Consider the following 14,051-nt stretch of genomic DNA (forward strand, 5'->3'; position numbering starts at 1 on the left):
TCAGTAGGATTTAAGGTCCAAGCTATTGAATATGCTAAAAAGAACAGTAAGCAGCTATGTTTTATTAATATACCGTAGCTGCGTGTGTCAAATATGAGTCATTAAATGACTCCCGCCTCCTGGTGGTAGAGGGCGCTAGTGATCCTTCTTGCGACTACTCGGCTGCAGAAGAAGTGACAACAAGCAGCAAGAGTGAGCAGTGATTGTTTATTTTTTCCTCCTGCTTGCACTTTTAACATGGAGGATTACATATCTAAAATAAAACAGTTTTCTAAACTGGACTTTCAATGGAAGCAGGAGGTAATAAAGGAATATCTCCATTGAGACAGAGAGATTTTTAAAACTGAAGAAAGATAAGGAAGACTTCTATAAACAATACTTTTGATTAGAAGGAGCTGCACATGGACTTCATTTATAAGTAAAGGTAAGACCATAATAACGTTTTTTTTTATTAAATGTGATTTTCATGATGGTATCCTTACATCACACTCAAATGTATAAGCGCAGGCCTAAATTTACCGCATGCCTTTGGTAAGCACTGGAGTGAGAAAAGGTTTTAAAATAATTAGCGCCCCGGCGGCAATTCAAGGAAATATGGTATGTTTTTTTCCTTCTTTATTATGCATTTTCGGCCCGATTGTAGCTGAGATAGGCGCCAGCGCCCCCCGCGACCCCGAAAGGGAATAAGCGGTAGAAAATCGATGGATGGATGGACCGGTGCGACTTATAATCCAAAAAATGCGGTACGTTACCTGTTTTTTCCGCACAGAAATCAATTGCAAAGTTTACGGCGAGATCTCTTTACACCTTTTATTCAGTTCACGGTTTCACTCCGCTGATTCCCGCCGAGCTCCTCCATGCACAAAGTGAACCTTGCATGGTGTGAGAAGGTGCGGGCGAGGGAAAAAGCAATAACTCGCCGTACAGTTTCCGTTCCGCTGCAAAGCGCCGAGGCGAAAGCTGCGTACGGCGGTGGTAAATTCAATGCTTTAAACGGCCGCGTTAAAGGCCTACTGAAATGAGATGTTCTTATTTAAACGGGGATAGCAGCTCCTTTCTATGTGTCATACTTGATCATTTCGCCATATTGCCATATTTTTGCTGAAAGGATTTAGTAGAGAACATTGACGATAAAGTTGGCAACTTTTGGTCGCTAATAAAAAAGCCTTCCCTGTACCGGAAGTAGCAGACGATGTGCGTATGACGTCACGGGTTGTGGAGCTCCTCACATCTGAACATTGTTTACAATCATGGCCACCAGCAGCTAGAGCGATTCGGACCGAGAAAGCGACCGTTTCCCCGTTAATTAAGGGACGGAGTGGCGCAGTGGGAGAGTGGCCGTGCGCAACCCGAGGGTCACTGGTTCAAATCCCACCTAGAACCAACCTCGTCACGTCCGTTGTGTCCTGAGCAAGACACCTCACCCTTGCTCCTGATGGGTGCTGTTTGGCGCCTTGCATGGCAGCTCCCTCCATCAATGTGTGAATGTGTGTGTGAATGGGTAAATGTGGAAGTAGTGTCAAAGCGCTTTGAGTACCTTGAAGGTAGAAAAGCGCTATACAAGTACAACCCATTTATCATTTATCATTTAATTTGAGCGAGGATGAAAGATTCGTGGATGAGGAAAGTGAGAGTGAAGGACTAGAAAAAAAAAAAAGAGAGGGCAGTGTGAGTGATTCAGATGTTATGTTATTAGACACATGTGGAAGACTGTTGCTTCCGGGTTCTCCGGACCACCAGGGATAGACATGGCAGGCTTCTTTCAGGTTTTATTTTCCAATAAAGCTTTCTGCTTTCCAGCAATTGTGTCTCCTTTAGCCGATGTCTTTCTGCTTTTCGGCAAAGATCTCTCCTTCTCTCTCCCACGCCGCCTCCCGACTGCGGCCTTTTACAGAGCGACAGGTGATTAGACAAACACTTTCAGCTGTGTCATCCAATCACCTGTCGCCAACCTCGAGGCCGGCCCTGCCACACCCCGCTTCCCTGCTGGCGCGCAGGCCACGCCCACCACAACACATTTACTATGGTAAATGGTGAATGGGTTGTACTTGTATAGCACTTTTCTACCTTCAAGGTACTCAAAGCGCTTTGACACTACTTCCACATTCAGCCATTCACACACACATTCACACACTGATGGAGGGAGCTGCCATGCAAGGCGCTAACCAGCACCTGTCACTAGGATAATTCTGGAAAATCCCTCATCTGCTTATTGCATTACTAGTGTTTTAGTGAGAATATATAGTCGTACCTGAAAGTCGGAGGGGTGTGGCCACAGGTGTGGTGACCGCCAGTGTCTCTGAGGGAAGCCACGGAGGAGGCGAGAGAGTCGCAGCTGCCTCTTTGACAGCTGCAGGAGGAACGACACAAGCTCCGCTCATGTCTATGGTAAGAGCCGACTTATTACCACAAATTTCTCACCGAAACCAGCTGGTTGACATGTGGTAGGGAGCCATGTTCGCTTGGCCGCTCTGTTCCAACCGGCATAGCTCGGTTGGTAGAGTGTCCGTGCCAGCAACTTGAGGGTTGCAGGTTCGATTCCCGCTTCTGCCATCCTAGTCACTGCCGTTGTGTCCGTTGTGCTCCCAGTGCATCCCACACTGGTTTAAATGTAACTTAGATATTGGGTTTCACTATGTAAAGCGCTTCGAGTCACTAGAGAAAAGCGCTATATACATATAATTCACTTCACTTACTGAGAATATATAGTCGTACCTGAAAGTCGGAGGGGTGTGGTGACCGCCAGTGTCTCTGAGGGAAGCCACGGAGGAGGCAAAAGAGTCACAGCTGCCTCTTTGACAGCTGCAGGAGCAACGACACAAGCTCCGCTCATGTCTACGGTAAGAGCCGACTTATTACCACAAATTTCTCACCGAAACCTGCCGGTTGACATGTGGTAGAGAACCATGTTCGCTTGGCCGCTCTGTTCCAACCGGCATAGCTCGGTTGGTAGAGTGGCCGTGCCAGCAACTTGAGGGTTGCAGGTTCGATTCCCGCTTCTGCCATCCTAGTCACTGCCGTTGTGTCCTTGGGGAAGACACTTTACCCACCTGCACCCAGTGCCACCCACACTGGTTTAAATGTAACTTAGATATTGGGTTTCGAGTCACTAGAGAAAAGCGCTATATAAATATAATTCACTTCACTTAGTGAGAATATATAGTCGTACCTGAAAGTCGGAGGGGTGTGGTGACCGCCAGTGTCTCTGAGGGAAGCCACGGAGGAGGCAAGAGAGTCGAAGCTGCCTCTTTGACAGTTGCAGGAGGAACGAAACGAGCTCCGCTCATGTCTACGGTAAGAGCCGACTTATTACCACAAATTTCTCACCGAAACCTGCCGGGTGACATGTAGTAGAGAACCATGTTCGCTTAACCGCTTTGTTCCAACCGGCATAGCTCGGTTGGTAGAGTGGCCGTGCCAGCAACTTGAGGGTTGCAGGTTCGATTCCCGCTTCTGCCATCCTAGTCACTGCCGTTGTGTCCTTGGGCAAGACACTTTACCCGACTGCTCCCAGTGCCACCCACACTGGTTTAAATGTGACTTACATATTGGGTTTCACTATGTAAAGCGCTTCGAGTCACTCGAGAAAAGCGCTATATAAATATAATTCACTTCACTTAGTGAGAATACATAGTCGTTCCTGAAAGTCGGAGGGGTGTGGTGACCGCCAGTGTCTCTGAGGGAAGCCATGGAGGAGGCAAGAGAGTCGCAGCTGCCTATTTGACAGCTGCAGGAGGAACGACACAAGCTCCGCTCATGTCTATGGTAAGAGCCAAATTATTACCACAAATTTCTCACCGAAACCTGCCGGTTGACATGTGGTAGAGAACCATGTTTGCTTGGCCGCTCTGTTCCAACCGGCATAGCTCGGTTGGTAGAGTGGCCGTGCCAGCAACTTGAGGGTTGCAGGTTCGATTCCCTCTTCTGCCATCATAGTCACTGCCGTTGTGTCCTTGGGCAAGACACTTTACCCACCTGCTCCCAGTGCCACCCACACTGGTTTAAATGTAACTTAGATATTGCGTTTCACTATGTAAAGCGCTTTGAGTCACTAGAGAAAAGCGCTATATAAATATAATTCACTTCGCTTAGTGAGAATATATAGTCGTACCTGAAAGTCGGAGGGGGTGTGGTGACCGCCAGTGTCTCTGAGGGAAGCCACGGAGGAGGCAAAAGAGTCGCAGCTGCCTCTTTGACAGCTGCAGGAGGAACGACACAAGCTCCGCTCATGTCTACGGTAAGAGCCGACTTATTACCACAAATTTCTCACCGAAACCTGCCGGTTGACATGTGGTAGAGAACCATGTTCGCTTAACCGCTTTGTTCCAACCGGCATAGCTCGGTTGGTAGAGTGGCCGTGCCAGCAACTTGAGGGTTGCAGGTTCGATTCCTGCTTCTGCCATCCTAGTCACTGCCGTTGTGTCCTTGGGCAAGACACTTTACCCGCCTGCTCCCAGTGCCAACTACACTGGTTTAAATGTAACTTAGATACTGGGTTTCACTACGTAAAGCGCTTTGAGTCACTAGAGAAAAGCGCTATATGAAAATAATTCACTTCACTTCACTAAAGCTTCACCGTCATCTTTAAGGGAATGTAAACAAAGAAACACCGGCTGCGTTCGTGTTGCTACAGCTGGCCGCAATACACCGCTTCCCACCTACAGCTTTCTTCTTTGACGTCTCCATTATTAATTGAACAAATTGCAAAAGATTCAGCAACACAGCTGTCCAGAATACTGTGGAATTCGAGACGACTTTTAGCCGTGATGGGTGCTGGAAGGACATGTCCTCTACAACCCGTGACGTCACGCATGCGTCATCATTCCGCGACGTTTTCAACAGGATACTTCGCGGGAAATTTCAAATTGCAATTTAGTAAACTAAAAAGGCCGTATTGGCATGTGTTGCAATGTTAATATTTCATCATTGATATATAAACTATCAGACTGCGTGGTGGGTAGTCGTGGGTTTAAAGCTTTAAAGCTCTGATGGTTTCAATTGCCAATGGCGTGGCCTTGCCAGGACGTCCCTTTTTTTAATTTTTTTTACCATTTTAAAACAACAACAAAAAAAACAGGACCGAGAGCGTGCGCTGTTAAAATGAGGCCGGGGGTCACGCTTCTTCATTTCCAGCCAGCATTTGCAGCCTTTCGTAATCCATTTGCTCCCCTTCAAGGTTATTGTTATCAAAACGGGAGTAGAGCGGGGAAGGGAAAAAAAAAAGCAAAAAAAAAAAAAAAAAAAAGCTTGCGCGTAGAAAAGTGCAGCCCACCTTCCCTTCAACCCTTTCAGCGGCCGAGCCATTGACTCCTGCCACACTGCTCCCCCGCGCTAAATGCCATTTAAGCTATTACAAGTTTTCAGCTGAGTACAGCGCTGACCCGGCGAGGCCGCGGAGGACAAAGACGGGGCATTGGCGGGGGACACTTAGGAAATGCCAGTAGAGGATTGCCACCATTACTTTGTCAAGCTGGTTTTCACCGCCGTGGACGTTTTTTTTTTTTTTTTGGGAGGTTTCGACACGGGCGGCCGTTTAGCGAGATGATGGATGCTGTGGACGTAGTCCCGCAGCTCAAGAAAATACATGTAATACCAACCCCGTTTCCATATGAGTTGAGAAATTGTGTTAGATGTAAATATAAACAGAATACAAATCCTTTTCAACCCATTTTCAGTTGAATATGCTACAAAGACAACATATTTGATGTTCAAACTGATAAACATTTTTTGTTGTTGCAAATAATCATTAACTTTCAAATTTGATGCCGGCAACACGTGACAAAAAAGTTGGGAAATGTGGCAATAAATACTGATAAAGTTGAGGAATGCTCATCAAACACTTATTTGGAACATCTCGCAGGTGTGCAGGCTAATTGGGAGCAGGTGGGTGCCATGATTGGGTATAAAAACAGCTTCCCCAAAAAATGCACAAGAAAGGATGGGGCGAGGTACACCCCTTTGTCCACAACTGCGTGAGCAAACAGTCAAACAGTTTAAGAACAACGTTTCTCAAAGTGCAATTGCAAGAAATTTAGGGAATTCAACATCTACGCTCCATAATATCATCAAAAGGTTCAGAGAATCTGGAGAAATCACTCCACGTAAGCGACATGGCCGGAAACCAACATTGAATGACCGTGACCTTTGATGCCTCAGACGGCACTGTATCAAAAACCGACATAAATCTCTAAAGGATATCACCACATGGGCTCAGGAATACTGCAGAAAACTACTGTCTCGAAATACAGTTGGTCGCTGCATCTGTAAGTGCAAGTTAAAGCTCCACTATGCAAAGCCAAAGCAATTTATCAACAACATCCAGAAACGCCGCCAGCTTCTCTGGGCCCGAGATCATCTAAGATGGACTGATGCAAAGTGTAAAAGTGTTTCTGTGGTCTGACGAGTACACATTTCAAGTTGTTTTCGGAAATATTTAACATCGTGTCATTTGGACCATAGGGGAAGCAAACCATCCAGACTGTTATCGACGCAAAGTTGAAAAACCAGCATCTGTGAAGTGAAGTGAGTTATATTTATATAGCGCTTTTCTCTAGTGACTCAAAGCGCTTTACATAGTGAAACCCAATATCTAAGTTACATTTAAACCAGTGTGGGGGGACAGTGGGAGCAGGTGGGTACAGTGTCTTGCCCAAGGACACAACGGCAGTGACTAGTATGGCGGAAGCGGGAATCGAACCTGCAACCCTCAAGTTGCTGGCACAGCCGCTCTACCAACCGATTTCAACATCTATGCTCCATAATATCATCAAAAGGTTCAGAGAATCTGGAGAAATCACTCCACGTAAGCGGCATGGCCGGAAACCAACATTGAATGACCGTGACCTTTGATGCCTCAGACGGCACTGTGTCAAAAACCGACATCAATCTCTAAAGGATATCCCCACATGGGCTCAGGAATACTGCAGAAAACTACTGTCTCGAAATACAGTTGGTCGCTGCATCTGTAAGTGCAAGTTAAAGCTCCACTATGCAAAGCCAAAGCAATTTATCAACAACATCCAGAAACGCCACCGGCTTCTCTGGGCCCGAGATCATCTAAGATGGACTGATGCAAAGTGGAAAAGTGTTTCTGTGGTCTGACGAGTACACATTTAAAATTGTTTGCGGAAATATTCAACATCGTGTCATTTGGACCATAGGGGAAGCAAACCATCCAGACTGTTATCGACGCAAAGTTGAAAAGCCAGCATCTGTGAAGTGAATTATATTGATATAGCGCTTTTCTCTAGTGACTCAAAGCGCTTTACATAGTGAAACCCAATATCTAAGTTACATTTAAACCAGTGTGGGGGGGCACTGGGAGCAGGTGGGTACAGTGTCTTGCCCAAGGACACAACGGCAGTGACTAGTATGGCGGAAGCGGGAATCGAACCTGCAACCCTCAAGTTGCTGGCACAGCCGCTCTACCAACCGATTTCCACATCTATGCTCCATAATATCATCAACAGGTTCAGAGAATCTGGAGAAATCACTCCACGTAAGCGGCATGGCCGGAAACCAACATTGAATGACCGTGACTGTATCAAAAACCGACATCAATCTCTATAGGATATCACCACATGGGCTCAGGAACACTTCAGAAAACCACTATCACTAAATACAGTTTGTCGCTACATCTGTAAGTGCAAGTTAAAGCTCTACTATGCAAAGCGAAAGCCATTTACCTTAGACTTAGACAAACTTTAATGATCCACAAGGGAAATTGTTCAACACAGTAGCTTAGTTACAATGATGGAAACTGTAAGGATGGAAAGGACAATGCAGGTATAAATAGACTAGGTATAGCAATGTAAAATATAACATATCTGCGAATATATACAATACACACTTATCATGTGTACAGTATATTATATATACAGATATAATATGTCTATAACATATATACAGTATATACCAAATGTTATGTACACTATCACAGTATATTTGGCAGCCCCGGCATAAAAAAAGAGAGTAAGTCCAGCAGAAAATAGAATATAGACATTAACAATAAAGAGAAGTAGCTGACATGTTTATCAACAACATCCAGAAACGCCACCGGCTTCTCTGGGCCCGAGATCATCCAAGATCAATCAATCGATCAATGTTTACTTATATAGCCCTAAATCACTAGTGTCTCAAAGGGCTGCACAAACCACAACACAAACCACTACGACATCCTCGGTAGACCCACATAAGGGCAAGGAAAACTCACACCCAGTGGGACGTCGGTGACAATGAGACAATGAGACTATGAGAACTTTGGAGAGGACGAAAGCAATGGATGTCGAGCGGGTCTAACGTGATACTGTGAAAGTTAAATCCATAATGGATCCAACTCAGCCGCGAGAGTCCAGTCCAAGTGGAAAAGTGTTCTGTGGTCTGACGAGTCCACATTTCAAATTGGTTTTGAAACTGTGGACATTTGTGTTCTCGGGAACAAAGAGGAAAAGAACCATCCGGATTGTTATAGGCGCAAAGTTCAATCGCAAGCATCTGTGATGGTATGGGGGTGTATTAGTGCCCAAGGCATGGGTAACTTACACATCTGTGAAGGCACCATTAATGCTGAAAGGTACATACAGGTTTTGGAACAACATATGTTGTCATCCAAGCAACGTTATCATGGACGCCCCTGCTTATTTCACTAAGACAATGCCACACCATGTGTTACAACAGCGTGGCTTCGTCGTAAAAGAGTGCAGTTACTTTCCTGGTCTCCCGTTGAGAATTTTGAAGCCTAAAATACGACAACAGAGACCCCGGACTGTTGAACGACTTAAGTTGTACATCAAGCAAGAATGGGAAATAATTCCACTTTCAAAGCTTCAACAATTATTTTCCTCAGTTCCCAAACGTTTATTGAGAGTTGTTAAAAGAAAAGGTGATGTAACACAGTGGTGAACATGCCCTTTCCCAACTACTTTGGCACGTGTTGCAGCCATGAAAATCTAAGTTAATTATTATTTGCAAAAAAAAAATAAAGTTTATGAGTTTGAACATCAAATATGTTGTCTTTGTAGCATATTCAACTGAATATGGGTTGAAAAGTATCTGCAAATAATTGTATTCCGTTTTTATTTACATTTAACACAATTTCCCAACTCATATGGAAACGGGGTTTGTAAATAAACGCTGATTAATTGATTGATTGATTAAGTGCTACTTATTGTCCCAAAAACGTTACATAAACTTCATTATTGTGGAAATTATAGACAAATGTCAAACAGATGTGTTCTGTTAAACCACTAATGGTATTTTTCTGTTAGAAGGCACAACGTAAGGAAGGACTCGAGCACTTACGTGTTCGATGAGTTCCCGTATCATCCCGTTCCACTGGCCCTTGTCGTCCTGAGAGCCGTACTTCCCGTCGGCCACCAGTCGGATCTCGTAGGTGAAGCCCAGGACGGCGGCCAGCTCCTTCAGCAGGTCGATACAGAAGCCTTCGAAGCGGTCGTTGCCGGCCAGCGCCTTGTCGGACTTCTTAAGCATGACGTATGGCTCCTCCTAGGGCATCAAACGCAAATCAAAATGATCGTCTTTCAGTTCACCTCAGCGCGTTTTTAAGCCTAATTGAGGCAAAGGCCTCCAGACATCTAAGGCGACGTTGCATATAAAAGGTAGTGACAGCGTGGTCGGGTCCCGTATTAGAAACGTTTAAAAGGGTAAGGGCGTTTGTGATATTGATGGATTAGCAAATGTGTTCAGTCTTTATTTGAATGGACAATGCACGGAAACATTAAGCTCAAAGACAGATATGTTCTGTATCAGATTATAGCTAAATAGCTCATTTCCATCTGCAGTCCCTGGCTACCCAAATTAAAAGGGATACACAAATTTGAATGTGTCAAACATAGTGCCCACCTAATTGACCGTGTGAGCACCTTTGATTGCCATGTTTGACAACTATGATTTTAACAGACAGACCTGACAATTTACAACAAAAAGGTTCTCTTGGATAAACACACTACACATTAAGTTGATGTCAAACATAGTGCCCATCTAATTGACCGTGTGAGCACCTTTGTATTCACATGATTGACAACCATGATATTAACAGAAACACCTCAAAATTTACCACAAAAATGCTCTCATGGATAAATATAAAACACATTAGGTTGGTGTCAAAAACATAGTGGCCACCTTATTGACCGTGTGAGCAACTTTGTATTCACATGATTGACAACCATGATTTTATCAGACACACCTCACAATTTACAACAAAAATGCTCTCATGGATGAATATAAAACACATTAGGTTGGTGTCAAAAACATAGTGGCCACCTAATTGACTGTGTGAGCAACTTTGTATTCACATGATTGACAACCATGATTTTATCAGACACACCTCAAAATTTACCACAAAAATGCTGTCATGGATAAATATAAAACACATTAGGTTGGTATCAAACATAGTGCCCACTTAATTGAGCGTGTGAGCACCTTTGTATTCACATGATTGACAACCATGATATTAACAGAAACACCTCACAATTTACCACAAAAATGCTCTCATGGATAAATATAAAATATATTAAGTTGATGTCAAAAACATAGTGCCCACCTAATTGACCGTGTGAGCACCTTTATATTCACATGATTGACAACCATGATTTTTTCAGACACACCTCACAATTTACAACAAAAATGCTCTCAAGGATAAATATAATACACATTAAGTTGGTGTCAAACATAGTGCCCACCTAATTGACCGTGTGAGCAACTTTGTATTCACATGATTGACAACCATGATATTAACAGAAACACCTCAAAATTTACCACAAAAATGCTCTCATGGATAAATATAAAACACATTAGGTTTGTGTCAAAAACATAGTGCCCACCTAATTGACCGTGTGAGCACCTTTGATTGCCATTGTTGACAACCATGATATTAACAGAAACACCTCAAAATTTACCACAAAAATGCTCTCATGGATAAATATAAAACACATTAGGTTGGCCCACCTAATTGACCGTGTGAGCACCTTTGTATTCACATGATTGACAACCATGATATTAACAGAAACACCTCACAATTTACCACAAAAATCCTCTCATGGATAAATATAAAACACATTTGGTTGGTGTCAAAAACATAGTGCCCACCTTATTGACCGTGTGAGCACCTTTGATTGCCATTGTTGACAACCATGATATTAACAGAAACACCTCAAAATTTACCACAAAAATGCTCTCATGGATAAATATAAAACACATTAGGTTGGCCCACCTAATTGACCGTGTGAGCACCTTTGTATTCACATGATTGACAACCATGATATTAACAGAAACACCTCACAATTTACCACAAAAATCCTCTCATGGATAAATATAAAACACATTAGGTTGGTGTCAAAAACATAGTGCCCACCTTATTGACCGGGTGAGCAGCTTTTATTGCCATGATTGACAACCATGATATTAACAGAAACACCTCAAAATGTACCACAAAAATGCTCTCATGGATAAATATAATACACATTAAGTTGGTGTCAAAAACATAGTGCCCACCTAATTGAACGTGTGAGCACCTTTGATTGCCATTGTTGACAACCATTATATTAACAGAAACACCTCAAAATTTACCACAAAAATGCTCTCATGGATAAATATAAAACACATTAAGTTGGTGTCAAAAACATAGTGCCCAGCTAATTGACCGTGTGAGCACCTTTGTATTCACATGATTGACAACCATGATTTTATCACACACCTCACAATTTACCACGAAACACGAAAATGCTCTTATGGATAAATATAAAACACATTAGGTTGGTGTCAAAAACATAGTGGCCACCTAAATGACCGTGTGAGCACCTTTGATTGCCATTATTGACAACCATGATATTAAAAGAAACACCTCAAAATTTACCACAAAAATGCTCTCATGGATAAATATAAAACATATTAAGTTGATGTCAAAAACTTAGTGCCCACCTAATTGACCGTGTGAGCACCTTTGATTACTTCAAAGCCACCTTTTTTTAACGTCAATTGTGAATGAAGAGTAATCTGTTAGACTTTTCAAGTTTGTTGTGAGGTCGTTCCATTCCTTTATGGCTTTGTATGGATTATACTTGTATAGCGCTATTATAACTTTTTAAGGACACTATTTTAATACTATTTCCACATTCACACACACATTCACACACTAATGGCGGGAGATGCTATGCAAGGCGCTAACCTGGTCCCATCAGGAGCAAGGGTGAAGTGTCTCGCTAAAGGACACAACGGACGTGACTAGGATAATAGAAGGTGGGGATTGAACCAGGAACCGTCAGGTTGCAGGCACAGGTACTCTCCCAACCGCGCCACGCCGTCCCCGGGCGTGAAAAGGCTGATTGCGCAAAATATGTTTGACATCTGGGTTCGCTACACTGCCCCCTGGTGGAGGCTTGTGTGTTTTCTAATTGTCACAGCAGATTTAAACTGGACAAAGTGCTTAAGTGGCGCAGGTGCAGTGTTATTTAGGATTCGATTGGCCATTTGTATTGATGCTAATCTTTGAATGTTAGCTAAATTTAACAATCTATATTTTTGGAGGACTAAAACAGTGATGGTGTGTTGTGGTTTTCAGTCAAGGATTTTGAGCGACTGTTTTGTGCAAAGTTTCCAATGGCCTCCGTGTCATTTTAGCTAGCCTGCGACCAACATGTTATACAATATTAAAAATGTCACATAATAATTGCATTAAAATAAGTTTGAGCTGCCTCCAGTGTTAATGAATTCCTGATACATTTGAACGTTTTAAGGGGCGGCGCAGAAAACCCGGGAGACCGGGCTTTCTTTCCGCTCTCAGTCAGTGGAACACTCTCCCTGACCACCTGAGGGCACCACAGACTGTGGATGCTTTTAAAAAAGGCTTAAAAACCATTCTAAAAACCCACATTTGAATGTTTTTAGGGGCGGAGCAGAGAGCCCAGTCCAGGCTTTCTGTTCCGCTGCTCCCAGTTGTGGAATGCTCTCCCTAACTACCCGAGGGTACCAGAGACTGTGGATGCTTTTAAAAAAGGCTTAAAAACCCTTCTAAAAACCCACATTTGAACATGTTTAGGGGCGGAGGAAAAAGCCCAGGAGACCGGGCTTTCTGCTACGCTGCTCCCAGTCTGTGGAACACTCTCCCTGACCCCCTAAGGGCACCACAGACTGTGGATGCTTTTAAAAAAGGCTTAAAAAAAACCCTTCTAAAAACCCACATTTGAATGTTTTTAGGGGCGGAGCAGAGAGCCCAGTCCAGGCTTTCTGTTCCACTGCTCCCAGTCTGTGGAATGCTCCCCCTAACCACCTGAGGGTACCAGAGACTGTGGATGCTTTTAAAAAAGGCTTAAAAACCCTTCTAAAAACCCACATTTGAAAATGTTTAGAGCGGAGCAGAAAGCCCAGGAGACCGGGCTTTCTGCTCCACCGCTCCCAGTCTGTGGAACACTCTCCCTGACCACCTGAGGGCACCACAGACTGTGGATGCTTTTAAAATAGGCTTAAAAACCCTTCTAAAAACCCACATTTGAATGTTTTTAGGGGCGGAGCAGAGAGCCCGGTCCGGGCTTTCGGTTCCGCTGCTCCCAGTCTGTGGAATGCTCCCCCTAACCACCTGAGGGTACCAGAGACTGTGGATGCTTTTAAAAAAGGCTTAAAAACCCTTCTAAAAACCCACATTTGAACATGTTTAGGGGCGGAGGAAAAAGCCCAGGAGACCGGGCTTTCTGCTACGCCGCTCCCAGTCCGTGGAACACTCTCCCTGACCCCCTAAGGGCACCACAGACTGTGGATGCTTTTAAAAAAGGCTTAAAAAAACCCTTTTAAAAACCTGCATTTGAATGTTTTTAGGGGCGGAGCAGAGAGCCCGGTCCAGGCTTTCTGTTCCGCTGCTCCCAGTCTGTGGAATGCTCCCCCTAACCACCTGAGGGTACCAGAGACTGTGGATGCTTTTAAAAAAAGGCTTAAAAACCCTTCTAAAAACCCTCATTTGAACGTTTTTAGGTGCGGAGGAGAAAGCCCGGGAGACCGGGCTTTCTGCTACACCGCTCCCAGTCCGTGGAACACTCTCCCTG

The 14,051-nt window shown here is 44.0% G+C and overlaps 1 protein-coding gene across 1 annotated transcript in view; it reads right to left on the minus strand.

Annotated features, from left to right (window-relative positions):
• The window catches only part of grik3 (glutamate ionotropic receptor kainate type subunit 3), a 339,056-nt gene that overhangs the window by 71,736 nt on the left and 253,269 nt on the right, over window positions 1–14,051 (minus strand). Inside the window, exon 10 of the mRNA XM_061915139.1 lies at window positions 9,301–9,504. Within this exon, the coding sequence (XP_061771123.1) occupies window positions 9,301–9,504 (204 nt within the window). The remainder of the gene's footprint in view (window positions 1–9,300; window positions 9,505–14,051) is intronic.

The sequence above is a fragment of the Nerophis ophidion genome, linkage group LG11, assembly GCF_033978795.1.
Source record: "Nerophis ophidion isolate RoL-2023_Sa linkage group LG11, RoL_Noph_v1.0, whole genome shotgun sequence".
NCBI classification, from domain to species: domain Eukaryota; kingdom Metazoa; phylum Chordata; class Actinopteri; order Syngnathiformes; family Syngnathidae; genus Nerophis; species Nerophis ophidion.